The sequence below is a fragment of the Salmo trutta genome, chromosome 32 (genome assembly GCF_901001165.1).
Source record: "Salmo trutta chromosome 32, fSalTru1.1, whole genome shotgun sequence".
Taxonomy (NCBI): Eukaryota; Metazoa; Chordata; class Actinopteri; order Salmoniformes; family Salmonidae; genus Salmo; species Salmo trutta.
The window spans coordinates 11,836,210-11,857,485 of NC_042988.1; the positions used below are offsets into that span (position 1 = coordinate 11,836,210).

General features: G+C 43.2%; 2 protein-coding genes across 3 annotated transcripts in view; both read right to left on the reverse strand.

The window, feature by feature from the left end:
- Positions 1–2,841, reverse strand: part of LOC115171080 (C-type mannose receptor 2) — a 35,590-nt gene extending 32,749 nt beyond the window's left edge. For both annotated transcript variants that reach the window (XM_029727579.1, XM_029727578.1), the window contains exon 1: positions 2,539–2,841. In XM_029727579.1, the coding sequence (XP_029583439.1) occupies positions 2,539–2,656 (118 nt within the window). In that variant the 5' untranslated portion in view covers positions 2,657–2,841. The remainder of the gene's footprint in view (positions 1–2,538) is intronic.
- A 3,613-nt stretch (positions 2,842–6,454) lies between these two features.
- Positions 6,455–21,161, reverse strand: LOC115171081 (serine/threonine-protein kinase tousled-like 2). The gene is made up of 21 exons (XM_029727580.1): positions 20,510–21,161; positions 19,362–19,444; positions 17,368–17,439; positions 17,186–17,255; positions 17,015–17,058; positions 16,828–16,929; positions 16,546–16,647; positions 16,314–16,406; positions 15,996–16,106; positions 15,736–15,872; positions 15,425–15,577; positions 14,056–14,122; positions 13,850–13,947; positions 13,686–13,767; positions 10,442–10,533; positions 10,243–10,332; positions 9,701–9,870; positions 7,292–7,430; positions 7,080–7,191; positions 6,836–6,943; positions 6,455–6,628 (listed from the first exon to the last, which is right to left on the reverse strand). Exons 2-21 carry the CDS (start codon positions 19,440–19,442, stop codon positions 6,455–6,457), a joined length of 2,097 nt encoding a protein of 698 aa, XP_029583440.1. The 5' UTR covers positions 19,443–19,444; positions 20,510–21,161.
- Positions 21,162–21,276: the final 115 nt, after the last annotated feature.

Consider the following 21,276-nt stretch of genomic DNA (forward strand, 5'->3'; position numbering starts at 1 on the left):
CTAACTTCTCAAAGTGTTCACACCTGGGCCCTTGCAGCTGTGTTTGAAGTGTTGGTTCAACCTCAGACGGCTCTGCTAAGTAAAAGACAAACATCAAATGTAATTCCAGCAGCGGATTTGAAAGTGTTTGATGTGAATACAGTAAAGCACAGATCAACAGCTTCACCGAATCTTGACGAAAGTTAAACCTTGGGAAAGTACAACCAGAACAACACCCATCTAGCCTGATCCCTCCTCTCCCTCTCTCCCACTCCCTGCCCCGTCACCCTGCTCAGACCAATGCCAGTTTCCTGCTGCAAAAGAGAGCGGCTTAAACCTGCAGCCAAGAACAACGGAACATGAGGAGCCAAGAGCAGAGAGGTTGATGTTCCCAGAACCACCTTCTTCTCCTCCAACTCCGGTCGGTGTGTTGATGGGCGTGGGGGTGTGAGCAGGGCACTGGAGCTGGAGCACAGAGGTCCAGGGGGGCCAGTGGAGGCTGAGGTACATGAAACAAAGGTGACTGACTTGATCCACACTGAGGTGAGACGTACTGTAGAGATGGAGGCACTGGGACTGGGAACCATATTGGGATAGAAATTTGAGATAACAAATATTTTACTCCCATAGATGTTGAAGCAAAATTGAGTAAAAGTGTGGGTGAATGTTATTGGATAAGAACAACAATGATAATAGATTCTGGTATCAGGTTAAAGCCCCCCAGGTCTAGATGAAGGTGTGGTGGTGGGACCAAAGGATTGTCCTTGAACCTTTTTCTTATTTTGACAGATGTTTGCGATGAAAGGGGACGCTTGTTTTCCGGGTAAGCTTTGTAAAAACAGAACATCTCCTTGTCCAGTAAAAACAGCAACCAACAAATAGACAGGACATTCCAGCCTGTTAGTGTGTTTGTTTCTATTTATTTTATGACGGTCCAGGCCAGCCTCTGAAACTGCTAGAGAGGTGGTAGGCCCCCTCCCAGGAAACATCTCTGTGGGAGGGGAGGAGAAGCAGCAGTGAGTGGGTGGATTTATTAGGGGCTGATCAGCCCTTTAGTGGATGGTTGGGTGGGATTTTTTAGGGGCTGATCAGGCTGTTGGCTTCCTGCTTTCTGTACAGCTTGAGTCCAAAGACACAGGGGTGGTACCTGAAATTCCTCCATGATCCTAAAGGTAAGACCGAGCCCCAGGAGATAGGGATTGTTCTGAGACCTGTACACTCAGGTAGACCTCAGGGTGTGAATAAGTGTCTAAAAGACAGAATAAATAGATATGGAGGAAAATAAGAATGAAAGCATGTGAATGAGAGATCTGCCTTGCCTTTGCAGTTGGCAAACAAACCCAGTACCATCCACACTGCAGGTGTTACAGTTAGACACCACAATATATCTGGCCCTACATGACGTGTTGAGAGCTGACACAACTGTGCTTTCAATGAAATCACACAGAAAACAAAAGCAATGACTGTAATAATACAGTAATAACAGAACCTGGTGAATTACAGTATATGATCATCTTCTTGACTTCATCACCTTGAATCATCATACTCAGCTTTGTTGATACTGTTTTCCCTCCCTTGTACTAACTGAACTAATTCTGACCGCATTACACACAATGTATGTTCTGGTGTAGACCTCCGTATCAAAGAACTGAATACATCTTGTTGAAAGTTCAATTCCCTCTGGATTTGTGATATAGGATCGGCCAAGTAAGTTTAAGTTATGTTTCCACATGGGAGGAACTGAGAATTTAATTGGGAAAAAAACCTTGTTTTTAGTTTGGCCCACCTCCAAAGCTGTCTACCCTGTCAAGTTGGTTACTGGGACTACTTTGTCTTCATTTCAATGAGACAGTGTGGTATTTCTTGAAATAACTTTTATAGCCTAGTGTTATCTGTCTTCATTCATATAAACCTAGATGTAATGTTAAATCGACCCATAGCATGCCTAGGAGTAAGGCAGGTCAGCGTTCAAAAGCGAGAGGTCACTGTCGTGTCCATAGGCCTACACGGCACACGGGGAAGGAGAAGAGATGGACGTAATTGTATAACAGGATGTAAAGGTCACATCTGCCCCCGAGGTGCCAAATATATGCAACGCGTCAGTCCCATACCAGCTTACAAAGGAAGGACACGGATGTGTGGGACATATCTACAATTTTACATTTCCAAAGAAGATGCCAAAGAAAGTATCTATAGGTATATTAGAACGTCACTTTAAGTTTCCAAACGAGAAAACACATACAACGCCTCCCCCCCGTCCCCCTCCCGCACACACACACACACACACACACACACACACACACACACACACATCTGGTTACACTCAGAATTCGGACTTTCGTGGCATTCCAATGCATCAGTGAAGTTCGGATAAAAAGTACCCCTAAAATTCCACCAGGTCTCCTAACCCCCCCCCCCCCCCCAAAAAAAAAAAACCGAAATAAGTTTTAGGTGGATATTCAGACATGCCATAACAAAGAGAGTCTGCGACTCTCGGTCTCCAGAGTTTTCCTTGAATGAAAAGCCGAGAAGCATTCGACAGCAACATATTGATCTTACCTGAAACGCTGCTGTTTAGTTCCAGACTGAAGATGAATAAATATAAAGTGCATTTGTAAAAGTGAAGGCAATTTTTCCATGTTCTCCTCGAATCCTTGTTTCGGTCGCAGCGTGGCATGCCCACTATTGCTCAGCAAACTGTAAATCGGAGCAATTTCTGGAGAGCTTTCCTTTCGGGACGGATGGGTAGAGTGGTGGTGAGTATGATGGGGTGCAGATGAGAGGAGGAGTAGAGTGGGCTCTGTGTCTTTTTAGCGCGTCATTAAAACTGAAGTTAGCAGACGCGTTGCGTCAGCGTCACCATACTCTAGCCCGCCTCACATTCACACACAGTTGTGCACAAACTAGATACACTGTACTGCAGATATGCAACATTGTGTCAGAATCTCAGACATGCAACATTATTATCTTGCATTTTATTGAGCTCCGCCCCGCTGTTACATTGTAACAACATCCCTGCTTGTGATACGTTATATGCTGCAAATATGTAGCCTAGCTAGCCTAGGCCTATCCGTTTCCTTCAAAATAAGGTATTGGTTTTACAGATATATATATATATATATATATATATATATATATATATTACACCTATAGACACTTGATTTGGCTTATTTTAAAACGACAGATTGAAAACAGACATTTTTATTTTACTTGATTCTGGCTCATATAATCATTTCCCAAAGAAAGCAGCTGTGGGGTGACAGTTATGCACACAGATCATCCAAGTGAGATTGCAACAAGAAACAGTTTTACTTCCCATTCCAAAACCAGAGACCCAAAGCCAACTCATAAATATGTGTAAAAATTACTAAAGTGATGGCTTCTTGGCCTCCACAATTCTGGATTATTAAATTATCACAGTATTGCTGTCCCTTCCTCGTGAATCAATTAAACTGCCATGGTCCACATATTCACCCCTGGAAGGATTCTGTGTTGGGGATTGGTAGTGGTGGATGTTGGGGAGAGTGGAAACAATCCAATGTCAATCTGTTGGGAAATGCAAGAATGATGCATCAATCAGAACAATCTTACATTGGTGGATAATGTATGTGTGTAGTGCACAATCTGCACAAGTAGCCTAACAGTACAAAGCTGGTGTGACTGATGTGTTAGCTTCATCCTCTCTCTTGTGAACACAGTCATTGTTGGACCATTAGCAGTATGCATGGCTCAGGGCCCTGTCTGTCTCCCTCTCCACTGATCATTATTGATCTGTGGCTTTGGCAGTGCACTGCACACAACCACACTCAGTTTAACACACATTTTAAACAACGTGTGAATGCACCGTGCAAGGTAGTAGCCTACCCACAGAACTAGATCGAGATTCTATCTCTATGGCCTACCCATGCATTTTATACCAGTGTGGTTCAATGGTAGAGTGATCTTCGCTCATGGCATCAATTCAGCACTACGTGAGCCCAATCATTCATTCAATAATGTGACAGTTGAAATATAATTACTTCAGGGGCTCTCAAACTTTTTTTGGATGGGGACTCCTTTTGTGACAACAAATTCATCGGGGACCCCCTCATAATCAGAACACAACTGGAGTAAGATTTTTGTTTTTAAAATAGCATACAAGGAGTTCTACTATGACTTTGGCAGTGCATGGCCGGGCAAACCATTTTAAAGGTCCATCGCCTGGCATCGGAGAGAAGATTTTGTTGTTGTTGCGGTTTTCTGTCTTGAGGCAGAGAGAAAACGTTGCCGTTTTAAAGCTTAAATTACAGTGCATTTACATCAAATAAAATTAGGATGGAGTTGATAATTGGTGGAGTACTGTGAATACCAATATCCAGGCCCATGTTTCCCAGGGTTAATTAAGAACATCATTTGTAGATGAATCATGTTACATTGTATTACACCCTCTTAACCTATTCTACAGATCTCTTGGCCAAAATTAATTCAATCTGTTTGTAATATTCATTAAAAAAAATGGAATGTAAAAATGATATAGTGTATAGGGAGATTGAGATCTGACCGCGGATCCTCTTCAGTACCTCAGGGTCTGTGGACCCCACTTTGAGAACCCCTGGGGAGTATAGACGGGTTGGATGTTTAGCAACAAAACTTAACACAAGCAAAAATGGGGCAAAACAGACAGGGTTGGCTTAGATTGTTGACATGTAAACTATATTTTGTCTCAAAATGTTTATTGAAAACATAAATACATTTCCACAAGGAGCACTTGTCTCTCAAATACATCATTACAGTTGTTGGTTAGCTAGCGAATTTGAGCCATATCAGCATAGACATTAGTCAAAACACCTCAACACAGTATCAACAATGGTACAACGAGCTGAAACTAGCCATCTACGAACCCCCACATGGTTGTTAGCTATTGGAATCATACCACCACATGGCCTTTGCCTCATTGATGCGTCCACATTCTCATGGTGTTGTCAGCCAACCCATCTTTAGGTTATTCAAACTTCTCCATCAGGTTTGGTTTCCCCCACTTCGTTATATTAATTTGATATTTTAGTCATTTAGCAGACGCTCTTATCCAGAACGACTTACAGGAGAAATTAGGGTTAAGTGCCTTGCTTAAGGACACGTTGACAGATTTCTCACCTGGTCAGCTCTGGGATTTGAACCAGCAACCTTTTGGTTACTGGCCCAAAGCTCTTAACCGCTGGGCTACCTGATGCCCCTTTCAAAGATGTTCTTGATTATTTTAGTTCTTCCTCGATAGACCTCCAGCTGTTCCTGTGTCTTCCCGGTTTCCCTTTTCCCCTGGACCCTCCAGGTTACAGATAATAAATATTACATAAGTGTGCTTTGTGTTGTTGATGTAGAGAAATGAGCTTGCCGAGCCTTCTGAGAGTAAACAACCCAACCAGAACTAACACCCCCACAAACACTCAGATCGCACAGTTTAACCAATAGTATTTAATGGGTTATGCAATTCTCTGCTAAGGCCCAATCTCCTCCCAACAGTACAATGAGTAAACCAGTCCCTTGCATTTTATTGGCAAAAAATTCATTAAAACAGACCTAAATAAATATGTGTTTTTATGAAGGGGGAATTACTAAAACGAGAATAGGGCAAAAAAACTAAAGAAATTTAAAAACCACCAATTGCTTTTTTTCCTTAAAATTGGGAAAATGTAAAAGTAACAATTCTTAAAAAAGGGACCATTCATTAGTTTTCCACTTCATATATCATGTAACACAACTAGAACCAATATAAAAACTGTAGCGGAACAGTGCCACCATCTGGAAGTCTTAAGCTTTGGTCACAGGATTTAAAACAGACAGGGGGGGTATGCCTCCCTTCAAAAACTACCTGGACCCAGGAGAGTGGCTTAAATGAATGAACGCCATAGGTCTTGTTCAGGTCCAGTCTAAAGGCAGGCTAGACTGGTACTGTCAGTCAGGGGAGGGGGTTGGATGACAACCAAAGCATTTATCAAAAGGAGAACCCAGAGCATCTGGGACGACTCCGAGGCATGGTGGGTGCGTGGGTGTATGAGATGGAAAACAGTCTTCCAACAGTCCCTTCCATTTCTCAAAGCTAATGCAGCCCTGTTCCATTCTTTTCATCTTAAAATTGTTGAATTTTCCCCATTTCTCCTCAGCTCAGTGCCATGTCCCCTCACTGTGGGGGGACCCTAGGGCTTTGACCCCCAGAACAACACCACTCCTCAGGGGAGGGAGAGACAGGGAAGCTGGGTGGGTGGACGTGGAGGGCTCCAGGTTGCAGTTGGAACACTGATTACCCCACCTCTCCACCTCATCCATGATTCCTCACGCTCCCCCTGTCTGCACCCCAGAGGTTTCTCTGGGGTGCTGAGCCCGTTGCAGGACATAGCAGGATGGGAAGTGATGAGGGGGCTGAATCAGGCAGCCACCCCCACCTCCACCTTCCACTTAGGTCAGTCAGTCAGTTCATAGTGAGATAGATAGTGAGGGCTCAGTTTGAGGCGCTGCTGTTGGAGGAGCTGGAGGTGGAGGGGATAGCCGTGCCAGAGGCCCCGGACGTGGCCACAGACTTGCGGATGTGAGGCATGAGGAAGGGGTCACTGGCTAGCTGGTGCACATCGATACGGTCCTCCTTCCGGTAGACCAGACAGCGCCTTATAAAGGCCTGGAGAGAGATAAGGAGGGGACATTTAGAGACGTTGTGACAGGTAAATAATTTGTGCACAGAGCAGAAAGGGATGGATGTGTGAAGCAACAGGCCAATGAAAGAGGGATGGAGAAACAACATCAGGTGAGGAAGAATTTAAGGAATGGACTAACAAATGACAAAAAGGTGAGGGAAGGACAGACAGAGAAAGAAAACAAGTAGTACCTTAGCTTCTGGGGTGACCACTGGTTTGGGGGGAAACTGCACCTCTGTTGCCTTCAGTATGGTGTTCTCCTGCAGGATGTCCTGTTGAGACTGGTTATGGCCAAAGGGCTGGAGGGGAAGACAAAGAAAGAGAAAAAAGGCTAAAGTTAGCAACACAAAACATCATCATCTCTTATTAAATGGAATATGAAGAGTATGAATACAATTCTGAGAGGAGTTAGTAGTGTGTGTGTGCTTGCATTACCTTGCGTCCATACAGAGCCTGGTAGAAGATGACTCCCACTGACCACACGTCCACCTTGTTGGAGATTTTAGGAGGCTCTTTACCCACCACAAAGCATTCTGGGGGAAGGTACCTGCAAGGGAAGATCATTGCTTAGAGCAACACTCTTTCCACAATAATAATCATCCAAACAAGATAGTCATTCTATTGTTCTAGTTTGTGCAGCGCCTCACCAGTAGGTCCCTGCACCCTGCGAGGTCAGCTCCATCCCGTCCACTGAGTTGTAGCTGTCGTCGTCCATGATCTTGGACAGGCCGAAGTCGGTGATCTTGATCTCCCCACAGGCTGTGCCGTTCACCAGGAGGATGTTGCCTGAGGAAACGACAAGTCAGAGGTTAAGACAAAAGGTCACAATGAACATGAAGGACATTTGTCAGTAATATACTGTCAAGGCTGGTTTATATACTTGGTCTAACGACATGTCTGTAGACAATTCATATGCGACAAGTTTCGCTGGTCAAAACAACATTTAATTTACACTCCAGTAGAATGTCTATAGACAGTCACTGAGACTTTTTGGTTTACTTGTCGCAGACAGATAAGTGTGTTCTCATGGTTACCTGATTGCGACAGCAACGAGACAAGTAAAATAATTATCCTGTAGAATGCCCTGCATTTATTACGTCACACACAACTGTAAGCTATTTTCTGTAATAAGCTTGCCATTACCTTGAAAGATTGTTGGGAGTTTATTTTCCTGTAATAATGAATAAAAATGTACTAAAAGGGTAGCCTAGTGGTTAGAGCGTTGGGCCAGTAACCCAAACGGATGGATTTATTGGTGTTAAAATACACCAGTTATGCTATTTGGACCACCAGGCTGCTGTCATGCATATCATAACAACAACAAGTTTGATGTCGGACGAAGATAGAACATTCATGATGTCACTGCGACAACAGTCTACAGACTGTCGATGTCGATAGACCAACTGTAAACCAGCCTTAAGAGACAAAAGATACCTTTCACTCAGCTATCTTGTCTCGTTTTAATCTGCTGTCATCGTTTCAACTTGCTTTACACGTAGAGTACCAGTCAAAAGTTGACACACCTACTGATTGCAGGGTTTTTCTTTATTTTACCATTTTCTACATTGTAGAATAATAGTGAAGACATCAAAACTATGAAATAACACATATGGAATCATGTAGTAACCTAAAAAAAGTGTTAAACAAATCCAAATATATTTTATATTTGACATTCTTGAAAGTAGTCACCCTTCGCCTTGATGACAGCTTTGCACACTCTTGGCATTCTCTCAACCAGCTTCATGAGGTAGTCACCTGGAATGCATTTCAATTAACAGGTGTGCCTTGTTAAAAGTTAATTTGTGGAATTTCTTTGCTTCTTAATGCGTTTGAGCCAATCAGTTGTGTTGTGACAAGGTAAGGGTGGTATACAGAAAATAGCCCTATTTGGTAAAAGACCAAGTCCATATTATGGCAAGAACAGCTCAAATAAGCAAAGAGAAACAACAGTCCATCATTACTTTAAGACATGAAGGTCAGTCAATACGGAACATTTCAAGAACTTTGAAAGTTTCTTCAAGCGCAGTTGTAAACACCATCAAGTGCTATGATGAAAATGACCAACCTCAGAAATTGCAGTCCAAATAAAGTAACATCAACTGTTCAGAAGAGACTGTGAATCAGGCCTTCATGGTCAAATTACTGCAAAGAAACCACTACTAAAGGACACCAATAAGAAGAAGAGACTTGCTTGGGCCAATAAACACGAGTAATGGACATTAGACCGGTGAAAAATCGGTCCTTTTGGTCTGATGAGTCCAAATGAGATTTTTGGTTCCAACCACTGTCTTTGTGAGACGCGCAGAGTAGGTGAATGGATGATCTCCGCATGTGTGGTTCCCACCGTGAAGCATGGAGGTGGTGGTGTGATGGTTCTTTGCTGGTGACTGTCTGTGATTTATTTAGAATTCAAGGCACACTTAACCAGCATGGCTACCACAGCATTCTGCAGCGATACGCCATCCCATCAGGTTTACGCTTAGTGGGACTATCATTTGTTTTTCAACAGGACAATGATCCAAAACACTTCCAGACTGTGTAATGGCTATTTGACCAAGGAGAGTGATGGAGTGTTGCATCAGATAACCTGGCCTCCACAATCACCTGACCAACCCAATTGAGATGGCTTGGGATGAGTTGGACCGCAGAGTGAAGGAAAAGCAGCCAACAAGTGCTCAGCATATGTGGGAACTCCTTCAAGACTGTTGGAAAAGCATTCCAGCTGAAGCTGGTTGAGAGAATGCTAAGAGTGTGCAAAGCTGTCATCAAGGCAAAGGGTGGCTACTTTGAAGAATCTCAAATATATTTTGATTTGTTTAACACTTTTTTGGTTACTACATGATTCCATATGTGTTATCTCATTGTTTTTATGTCGTCATTATTATTCTACAATGTAGAAAATGGTAAAAATAAAGAAAAACCCTGGAATGAGTAGGTGTCCAAACGTTTGACTGGTACTGTAAGTGATCACATCAGTGTAAGTGTAGACCTGGTACTAATATTGCTGTGTAACTGCTGCCATACTAGTGTCCGTGCGATCTGCTGTGTATACCCACCAGGTTTGAGGTCGTAGTGGATGATGGGTGGGCGGATCTCGTTGAGGTACTTGAGGGCGTTGACCATCTGCATGATGATGGAGCGGCCCTCCTTCTCCGACATCAGCTTGTGCTGCTTCAGGTAGAAGTCCAGGTCGTTCCCTTCACAGTACTCTAGAACCGTACAGAACCTGGAACACAACGAGACAGAGGAACCCACGGTGAGCTAGTGTATTAAATCTCGAACCGTACAGATCCTGGGACATAACGAGAAAGAGAGAGAGCGAGAGAGGATGTGGTACGGTTTAACTCCAGAACCGCACAGAACCTAGAACAACGAGAGTGGAATCGGCTGTGTGGTACTGTTTTAGTTTAGAACCGTACAGAGCCTGTTCCACAACGAGAGACAAAGGAACCAACTGTGAGGTACTGTTTCAAAACAGTAGGATAGAGTCGAAAGAAAGAAATAACACGGGAACTAGAAACCACCCAAAAATCTCACGTTCTATTCCTAAGATGTGTTGGATATGTTCTGCTGCTCTTTGGGTGGAGGGGGGACTTACGAGTCTGTGTCGAGTGAAAAGTAGTCGTAGAGTTTGACTATCCGTGGGTGGTCCAGCTCCTTATGGATTCTATACTCTCGACATGCGTGTCTGAAACAGAGACCACGTTAAAGTCCAATGTTAAAACCAAAGTGCTTTTGTTACCCATATCACTCTGAGGAAAAAAAGATCTGTCTATGATAAGAAAAAGGGAACTCACTTGTGGTAGTTTTCCTTCTTCTCGTCCCTCCAGTTCTTGTTCAACTGGTGGATTTTGACTGCGACGTATCTCTGCTCCGTTAGGTCAAAGGCCTTCAAAAGTGAGAGACATGACATCAATTACAAATAAATGATTCTATCACATCCATTAATCGTTATCATATCTGAGAGAAACCTGGCACCAACATGAAACCGTATGGATTCAGGTGAACATCAAAAGTTCATCATTATGACAAAACCTTGGGGACTATGTAGTCGCTGTACTTAGTTCAATGGGTATACAACTATGCATTTAACCATGATGACAAAAGGTCAGTGACGTTAACCTCTCTCGGGTATGTGGGACGAAATCGTCCCACCTAGTCAACAGCCAGTGGAATCGAGTGGCGCGAAATTCAAAAACCTTAAAAATGCTATAACTTCAATTTCTCAAACATATGACTATTTTACACCATTTTAAAAGACAAGACTCTCGTTAATCTAACCACATTGTCCGATTTCAAAAAGGCTTTATAACGAAAGCAAAACATTAGATTATGTGAGGAGAGTACCCAGCCAGAAATAATCACACACCCATTTTTCAAGCTAGCATATAATGTCACAAAAACCAAAACCACAGCTAAATGCAGCACTAACCTTTGATGATCTTCATCAGATGACACTCCTAGGACGTTATGTTATACAATACATGCATGTTTTGTTCAATCAAGTTCATATTTATATCAAAAACCAGCTTTTTACATTAGCATGTGACGTTGAGAACTAGCAAACATACCGAAAACTTCCGGTGAATTTACTAAATTACTCACAATAAACGTTCACAAAAAAACATAAATTATTTTAAGAATTATAGATACAGAACTCCTTTATGCAATCGCGGTGTCAGATTTTAAAATAGCTTTTCGGCAAAAGCACATTTTGCAATATTCTGAGTAGATAGCTCGCCATCACGGGCTAGCTAATTTGACACCCACCAAGTTTGGCGTTCACTAAACTCAGAATTACTATAAGAAAAATTGGATTACCTTTGCTGTTCTTCGTCAGAATTCACTCCCAGGACTTCTACTTCAACCACAAATGTTGTTTTGGTTCAAAATAATCCATAGTTATGTTCAAATATCCTCTGTTTTGTCCGTGCGTTCAGGTCCCTATCCGAACGGTGAAGCGCGGACGCATGTCGTGACAAAAAATTTCAAAATATTCCATTACTGTACTTCGAAGCATGTCAAATGCTGTTTAAAATCAATTTTTATGCGATTTTTCTCGGAAAATAGCGATAATATTCCGACCGGGAGACGTTGTTTTCGTTCAAAGACTGAAAGAAGAAAATGGTGTCTTCACATGCACGCGCGCACCCGTGTCATTGTTCTCAGCTCGACCACTATCCAAAACCCCTACTGTTTTTCAGCCAGGGACTGCAGAGTCATCATTCCTGGTTCTGGCGCCTTCTGAGAGCCTATGGGAGCCTTAGAAAATGTCACGTTACAGCAGAGATCCTCTGTTTTCGATAAAGAGGCTATAGAAGGCCAAGAAATGGTCAGAGAGGGCACTTCCTGTATAGAATCTTCTCAGGTTTTGGCCTGCCATATGAGTTCTGTTATACTCACAGACACCATTCAAACAGTTTTAGAATCTTTAGGGTGTTTTCTATCAAAATCAAACAATTATATGCATATTCTAGTTTCTGGGCAGGAGTAATAACCGGATTAAATTGGGTACGTTTTTTATCCTGACGTGAAAATACTGCCCCCTGCCCAAGAGAGGTTAACCTGTCTGGGCTAGGGGGCAGTATTTTCATGGCCGGATGAAAAACGTACCCAATTTAAACAGGTTACTACTCTGGCCCAGAAACTAGAATATGCATATATTATTAGTAGATTTGGATAAAAAAACACTCTAAACTTTCTAAAACTGTTTGAATGGTGTCTGTGAGTATAACAGAACTCATATGGCAGGCAAAAACCTGAGAAAAAGTCAACCGGGAAGTGGAGGATCTCAGAATTGTAGTTCTTTCTAGTCCCTTTCGAAACTACAGTATCTGTGGGGTTACATTGCACTTCCTAAGTCTTCCATTGGCTGTCAAAAGCCTTCAGAAAGTGGTTTGAGCATTCTCCTGTTACTGGGCAGATAATATGAGCTCAGTTACTGAGTGGTCTGCCTGGCAACAAAGGGATTGGATATGCGCAGTCACGCGAGCGCGCCGTTCCTTCTTTTTCTTCTTGAATGAATATGCTATTGTCCGGTTGGAATATTATCGCAATTTTACGTTAAAAATACCATAAAGATTGATTTTAAACAGCGTTTGACATGCTTCCAAGTACGGTAATGGAACATTTTGACTTTTCGTCTCTGGTTCCGCACTCGCGCGTTATGCCTTTGGATAAGTAATCTGTACGCACGAACAAAACGGAGGTATTTGTACATAAATATGGATTATTTCAAACAAAAACAAAATTTATTGTGGAAGTAGCAGTCCTGGGAGTGAATTCTGACGAAGATCAGCAAAGGTAAGATAATATTTCTAATACTAATTCTGAGTTTAGGTTGCCCCAAACTTGGCAGGTGTCTGTATAGCTCTCTGTGATGGCTGAGCTATATACTCAGAATATTGAAAAATGTGCTTTCTCCGTAAAGCTATTTTAAAATCTGACAAAGCGGTTGCATCCAGGAGTAGTCTATCTATAATTCTTTAAATAATTGTTATATATTTTGTCAACGTTTATGATGAGTATTTTTGTAAATTGATGTGCACATTCACCGGAAGTTTTGGTTGGGAAAACATTTTCTGAACATCACGCGCCAATGTAAAATGCTGTTTTTGGATATAAATATGAACTTTATCGAACAAAACATACATGTATTGTGTAACATAATGTACTAGGAGTGTCATCTGATGAAGATTGTCAAAGGTTAGTGATTCATTTAGCTGTGTTTTGGGTTTTATTGACACATGTCCTTGCTTGGAAAATGGCTGTGTGATTATTTTTGGCTATGTACTCTCCTAACATAATCTAATGTTTTGCTTTCACTGTAAAGCCTTTTTGAAATCGGACAATGTGGTTACATCAAGGAGAGGTGTATCTTTAAAATGGTGTAAAATAGTTGTATGTTTGAGAAAGTTGAATTATGACATTTTGTTGTTTTGGAATTTGCCGCCCTGATATTTCACTGGCTGTGTCCCGCAGGTGGGACGCTAGCGTCCCACGTAGCCCATAGAAGTTCATGAACGGGCCGAGTGCTCTCACCTTGTAAACTTCACTGAAGCCACCTCGGCCTAGTAAGTAGAGCAGTAGGTACCGGTCGTTTAGCGTGGGGTGGTCTTTGAACCTGTTGCGGAAATCAGACATATTTCGATTAAAAGTCAAACAGAGAGAACACAAATAAGAGAACACTGGTAGAGAGCACGTACGTGGAGTTGTCCTCGTTGTGGATCCTCTTGAGCTCGCGGATGTGCAGGTTCCGTACTCGCTCCAACCTCTCCAGCTCAGCCTGGATCTCTGCCTCCTCCTGCAATACACAGCAAGCTTATTAGCAACTTTTACAGGAACCAACAGATACAGTCCACAAACTACATACACAAAATATAGAAACATTGCATGTAAAACAGCACACTACCTTCTTGAGATGGCCCAGTCTTAGTTTGAAAATCTCCTCTTGCTCGTGATACTCGGCCTGTGATAACCTGGAAGAAGAAACTCACCATCATAAACAGAACCAAACCTGGGAAAATGTATGCATTCAAACAACTAAAATTTACATTTTAGTCATTTAGCAGACGCCCTTATCCAGAGCGACTTACAGTAGTGAATGCATACATTTCATACATTTTTTTCCCCGTACTGGTCCCCTCTTTCTCTACATGGCCACACTATTGACCCCATTGACTGTTTAACTCACCATTGCAATGCCTTGAGTGGTCTGTGGTGGGTTTATGTACACATCTCTGAGGATGGACTTATGTAGAATATCTGTGGTGGGTTTATGTAGTACATCTCTGTGGTAGGTTTATGTAGTACATCTCTGTGGTGGGTTTATGTAGTACATCTCTGTGGTGGGTTTATGTAGTACATCTCTGTGGTGGGTTTATGTAGTACATCTCTGTGGTGGGTTTATGTAGTACATCTCTGTGGTGGGTTTATGTAGTACATCTCTGTGGTGGGTTTATGTAGTACATCTCTGTGGTGGGTTTATGTAGTACATCTCTGTGGTGGGTTTATGTAGTACATCTCTGTGGTGGGTTTATGTAGTACATCTCTGTGGTGGGTTTATGTAGTACATCTCTGTGGTGGGTTTATGTAGTACATCTCTGTGGTGGGTTTATGTAGTACATCTCTGTGGTGGGTTTATGTAGTACATCTCTGTGGTGGGTTTATGTAGTACATCTCTGTGATGGGTTTATGTAGTACATCTCTGTGATGGGTTTATGTAGTACATCTCTGTGATGGGTTTATGTAGTACATCTCTGTGATGGGTTTATGTAGTACATCTCTGTGATGGGTTTATGTAGTACATCTCTGTGATGGGTTTATGTAGTACATCTCTGTGATGGGTTTATGTAGTACATCTCTGTGATGGGTTTATGTAGTACATCTCTGTGATGGGTTTATGTAGTACATATCTGTGATGGGTTTATGTAGTATATATCTGTAGTGGGCTTATGTAGTATATATCTGTAGTGGGCTTATGTAGTATATATCTGTAGTGGGCTTATGTAGTATATATCTGTAGTGGGCTTATGTAGTATATATATGTAGTGGGCTTATGTAGTATATCTCTGTGGTGGGTTTATGTAGTATATCTCTGTGGTGGGTTTATGTAGTATATCTCTGTGGTGGGCTTATGTAGTATATCTCTGTGGTGGACTTATGTAGTATATCTCTGTGGTGGGCTTATATAGTGTATATTTCTGTGGTGGGTTTATGTAGTACATCTCTGTCAGTGGAGGCTGCTGAAGGGAGGACATGGAAGAGGCGGGGTAACGTACGCTTCGCTCTCGGCTCCGTTGGCCTTGCTCTTGCGTTTGTTCTGCTCCAGGCTAAGGGGCGGGGTCTGGGCCATTGAGGGCGGTTTCCTCTTGGCCAGGGCCTTCCTCTGTCTCTCTATGTCCTCTCGCTGGGAGTTGATCCTCTCCTGTTGCCTAGAGATGAGACACAGACAGATAGACAGGTGATGGGGAGGGTCAGTGCGGATGAGAGAGAGAAAGAGATTAAAAACCACAGAGGAGGGTAGAGAGGAGGAGTATGAAGGAGGAGAGGATGAGATGCAGAGTGAGAGAGGCTTTTGAGTGACCCTTACTTGATAAGGTTCTGAAAGGCATATCCGTCGGTCCACTGTTCTGTAAATGAGGCACCATGTCGGACGGTGGTGAAGTGACCCAGGCGAAGACGGTCCTGCATGCTCTTGTCGCGACACGCCATCTTCTCCTGCTTCGACTGGGGGGAGAGAACACACACGCACGTTATACTTGGGGAAAGCTAGTCCTTGGTCAAGAAAATCGACATGGTTAAGTTATTCTAGACTCCCAAGCCTGTTGTAGGGAGAGAGGGAGAACTCACTTTCTCAATCAGCAGCTTCTTGCTCATGGTCACACATTTGTTCAAGCGTTCTTTGTACCGCTCAAGCATCCTCTGCTGCTCATCCAACTGCCTTCGAAGGTCACAGTTCGCCTGAAAGAGAACGGGTCAAAATCCCATTAACGAATAGTCGTTTTAATGAAACAAAGCTGTTTTAAAATGTCAGATGTTATTTTCTGAGGAGATCCGTTTCCATGTCTGGAGCATAATGCTGTCTCATGACGAGGCACAACAACAAGTTCTTCCATTAGAAGACAGAATGGGAAAACAAGGACGAGTTGATGGCAGAGGTGTTCCCACCCGCAGTAAGTCATCTATCCTCCCCTCCTTCTTCTCCAGGTCCGAGTTCTTGTTGTTCTCCATAGCAGTTAGCTTCTCTACTGTCAGGTCAGACTGCAGGAGGAGAACCAGAGGACGAGAAAGAGAGATGAAGTCAAACAATCATTAGAGATGTGTCATATTATACTGGAGTTATTACAGACAATCACCAGTGCTGTGTGTATCTGTACAGATGGTGTAAGGTAACAGCTACCTGTGTGGCTTTGTGGTTCATGTAGAGGGAGACAGGCTTTAGGGAACAGGATGAGTGCTCTGTGTTGGCTGAACCCATAGAGGACGGGCTGCCCTGCTGCATCTGGGATACAAAGACATCCACACATACCACTAACATCATGTCATGGACCGCAGTAACATTCTGCTTTGCATTCAGGTCAGTTTGAAGGACACGATGGGTTCGTTAGGAACCGGGGGAGAAAGAAAGATAGGGTGAAAAGGGAGGAGGAAAAAGAACAGGGAAGTGAGGAAGCATGCTCACCGTGCCTGGGGGGTTGGAGAGGGAGTGATGTTGTGGGGAGGAGCGGACAACCGGAGGGAGACTCCTGGCAGGACTGGTACCAGGACCGCTACCACCCGCAAACTAACAGATTTCATGGAAAAGTCAGAAGAAGAGCAAAGGAATTCAAAGCTATGGGTGCGTTTTGCCAGAAAGTGAGCACACTCACCTCAAAATAATCACTAATTTTCTGTCCTCTTGCTCCTCCTTTCCCTGGAGAAGAGAAAAAAAAAGGCAGAGAATCTGTGGGCGTTGATCTATTCTGACAACAAAATGGCTGCCGGCAAGGCACGACTGAGGTGAAAGAGAGATCACGGAGGAAGGGAGACCGAGCTCTCACCTTGGCTGCCATCGTACGGCTCTGCTTTCCTCTTCCTCGTTCTCTGGTCGTTGGGCTTTTTCTCTGGGGTCTGGATAAAGAGTAGGAGAAACACATTGTACTTTATGACAGCGGAAGATGTATAAAATATCATATAACAAGAGTGAAATAAATGTATGGCGTCACTGCTGTGGGACACTAACCTCCAGCTCTTTGTCACTGAGAGAGCCCACGCTGCACAAGCTCTGATTGGATGACTCATTGTGGCCTGAACCCTGTTCAAAAACAACAAACAAACCCACACAATTACACGTCAGACAAAGAGTGGAAGGATATGCCAAGGGCTGGGAGGGACTAAACTTAATTCACAATTAAACCAGGGGTGTGGAAGGGAGGGATGGGGATTATGCATTCTGCTTTCATTTGACTGACTGTTTCTCCCCATGGCTACTCTCTGGTGAACGGATAAGGTGAGTGATTGTTTGTGAGAGAAAGAGAGAGCAGAAGAGAGTCAGAGAGGAATAGGGTTGAGCTAATATCATCACCATTCGTCTCCACACTACCCTATCATTTCTAAATGTCTGTTCCCTAGGTGATGCCTGTCACTCAAATGACTCACTTTTGAATTCACCAGGCTCTGCCATATCAGAGAAATATACTTAGTCATTCTGGGCACATAATGCTGCTCCCTCTAACTAAATTGAACCTGAAATTGCTGAACATCAGACATAACTAATGCAGGTGGGAGTAGGTCTCTCTCTCAATCTTTTTCTCCCTCACACTCTCGACTTTCATTATTTCATTCTCATTCTCTCCAGCCTTGTTCAAACAATTTCAAAATCCTACTACTGAGGCAGGGTATTGGAGGGCTTTCAGTGTTTCCCCCGTATTCACTGGGTAGTGGCACAGCTAAACGAAATACTTTCTGTCCATCCTTAAAATGTATGTAGAAAATATAATTGACCTATATATTTTGTTATATAATCTTTGAGAACAAGAAATCCCCAAAATAAAAACTAGCTAGACAGTCAGGGAGAATAAAAAATTCCAAAAAAGATGGCTGGATTACTGACGGGGCATGCAGGGTACATGCCCAGGGGCCCCGATTGGGGTCCCCATTGGTTATGTTATAATGTTTAAGCATAAGAACACAGAAACGCTTAGAATAGCAGGAAATGTGTTTTCACAAAGCAAAATTCTCTCAGCTCCAATGCAAAATTCATAGAATTGCAGGTAATTTGCTGAAAAACAGCACGTTTCTCTCTGCCGCCAATTCTGGACCGATTTAAGCAGCGCACACAACGCTTATAAAGCTGCTCAGGATGACTGATAGGGAGCAGAGCTACAGGGCTGTTCAAGGTCGAGAGAGACAGGCTGAGCTGCCCTTATTATATCTTGGGGCTTTCAGACCTATAACACCAGGGCAGGATATATCTCTTATCTCTCTCTAGGCTAATACTTCCTTTCTCTCTATCCCAGTCTTTCAACACACTGCAACTGTCAGACGGACCCTGGTCAGACGGGGCGGCCGTGGTGCGATGCTTTAGCGGGAGCCGCCATTTTCTCTGCGACAGCACCGTGCTCTGGGTTCAGTTCTGCCTATGGCTGGCATAGAGCCCAGTCCTGGCTCTGATTCACTCTCTGGGCTCCGGATCACTTTCCACAAAGACAGCTCTCTAAGATGGAGTCTACCTCAGCACCACCAGGCAGGACCTCTAATCAAAAGCCAGAGCGCTACTGCCATAACATCTGGTCAGGGTTTCTACGCGTATGAGGGTGACTGGCATTCCTGCCCTTCCCTGCCCCACTTCCCCCTCCTGCCCGTTCCCTTCTTGGCAGCCCTCCGCACTTGCATATGCAGCCGCCACATCATGAGCCAGTAGGAGAGGATACCATATCACACCAGCCAACAAACACAGACAGACAGCTCTACATTCTCAAGAGAGCGAGAGAGGCGGAGGGGGCTAGCCGGTCCCTGGCCAAGCTCAACCAGAAATAGAGAATCAAACAAAGCAAGGGAGAAACAAAGAGAAGGGGTGAGAGAGAGACAAAGAAAGATAGATATGGTCCCAAAGTAAATGTGCAACACTGAGATCTAGTTGTCAGTCCTACATTAGTAGAAAGGGTGGAGTGTCAAAGGAGCAGGACCCTATATAGGCCTATCTCATCTCCAATGATATAGTGCAGTAACACAGACCTTAGCCACGCCGACCCCAGTGAAGCGAGCCTCCAGCAGCTCTTGGCGTCGCGGGTCCAGGCTGTGCAGTTCTTCCATCATGGCTGCAGGGACAATGAGCAAGAAACACACAATTTGATATCAGATCTGTTGACTTTCCATAGCACAGACAAACATCATACAGAGTAAGAATACAAGGGGTTGGAAATCCTCTGACAACAGCTTGAGGATTTAGTGACACAACCAGTTTAGGGTTGCCTATAGATTAATGTGTTGACGCATGCAACTATAAATTCGCAGAAACTGACTCATGGATAACCTTAGACACACCTGTTTTTTGTTTAAAAAAAATCTAAAGTCACCACTACTGATTCCAACACAGAACTTGATAAACAACAACAAATCATGCAAAGACTAAACAGGCAAGAGCTGTGCATAGTCTAGTGCTGACATGGGACATTTCAGCAAATATGGTTTGAAAACTGTGATTACAGTATTGTGATAAGATTCGTGAATCTGATTGAGTCATTTTGCCACATAGCTAACTAGCTAGGCGACGAAGCAGACCGTTTTGGCAAGAAGGGTCAGGCCAGCGACCAACCAACTTGTTAATAGTATATCAAATCAACTAGCTAGATAACTAACTAGCTGATCAGAGAATACAGGCAGCTTGCCATCATCCACTTGCAGGGGACAAACTACTAACAACGAGAGTAACATGACAGACATTGTCATGACTCATGATCATGTGTTCATTACATTAGTTGACATGTGTCAATATTTCAGCCCCCCCCACGCTAAATGCTTGTTAACTACAGTAACTAACTAACGTCCGACGTTAGCCACCTTGTGCAGCTAACTAGTAACTAGCAAGTTGGTCACTTCGTTGGCAAATATGTCTGATAGGTAACTAAAAAACAAAATGTTTCCAAAATATACCTACTTGCAAAATGGTACATTTAAGGAGGGGGATAGATAACTAGTTAGCTAACGAACGTTACTAGGTTAAGGGTGATGGATAGCGACATGTCAAATGTCCGATTAACATGTAACGTTAGCTAGTTAGCTAACGTTAGCTACATGAAAACTGCTGTTTTTCAGGAATATTATGACCCAACCCGAAGTTTTATGTTAGAAATAAAACATTAATACAACTCGACCAAGGTTACCTGTTGTAATTATATTTTCCACTGTCCAATCTTTTTTGGTCCAAGATTCTTGTCTCCCTACCTCGACACTGCCAAACGAGGCCTCATCCAAATCCCCGTTCTTCGGTGTTGATTTGTTACCCGTTAGGAGACGAGCGTCTGCTTGGCCACCCAATAACGACGGATAGTTCCCTTCTCGGCCTAGAAGTCCTGGGGTATCCTGAACCCGCCTTTCCGCACTCCCTACACGGGTATCCCCAGGTTTACATTCCTTTCATCAAGGGCCGTACCATGCCTCTTTCGGGGTATTTTATCCCGAACAATGACCATCACTTGCCCTTTTCATCGCGAATATGATCCAACAATGTGGCTATTTTGTGTTATAATTTTGTCCTCCGATCTGATATGTTCGGTCTAATTCTATACTCAATCAGAACAAAGTTGGTGTTCGGCTTCACCTTCCTCGCCCTAGCAACAATCTGTTACGGAAGTTGTGTTGTTCCGATCATTTCAGTTGAATCTGGATCGGTTTGGTTTCTCATTTTTTGGGGGAATGTAAACAATAATCGGTAAATCTCCCTTTATTCTCGTGAGATTGTTCAAATTTGTCTTTCCACTTTCACCCTAACCACGCCAGCCCACAAAACCGACTGTAGACCAATTGAAGTCGATTTACAAACTAGCTACATGCAATCTAAAACTGCCCATAAGGTTTCAGGGAGACAGAAATGCAATCATCTTTTGATATGTGAAGTGAAGGCAATTATCTGAAAAGAATCATGTCACAA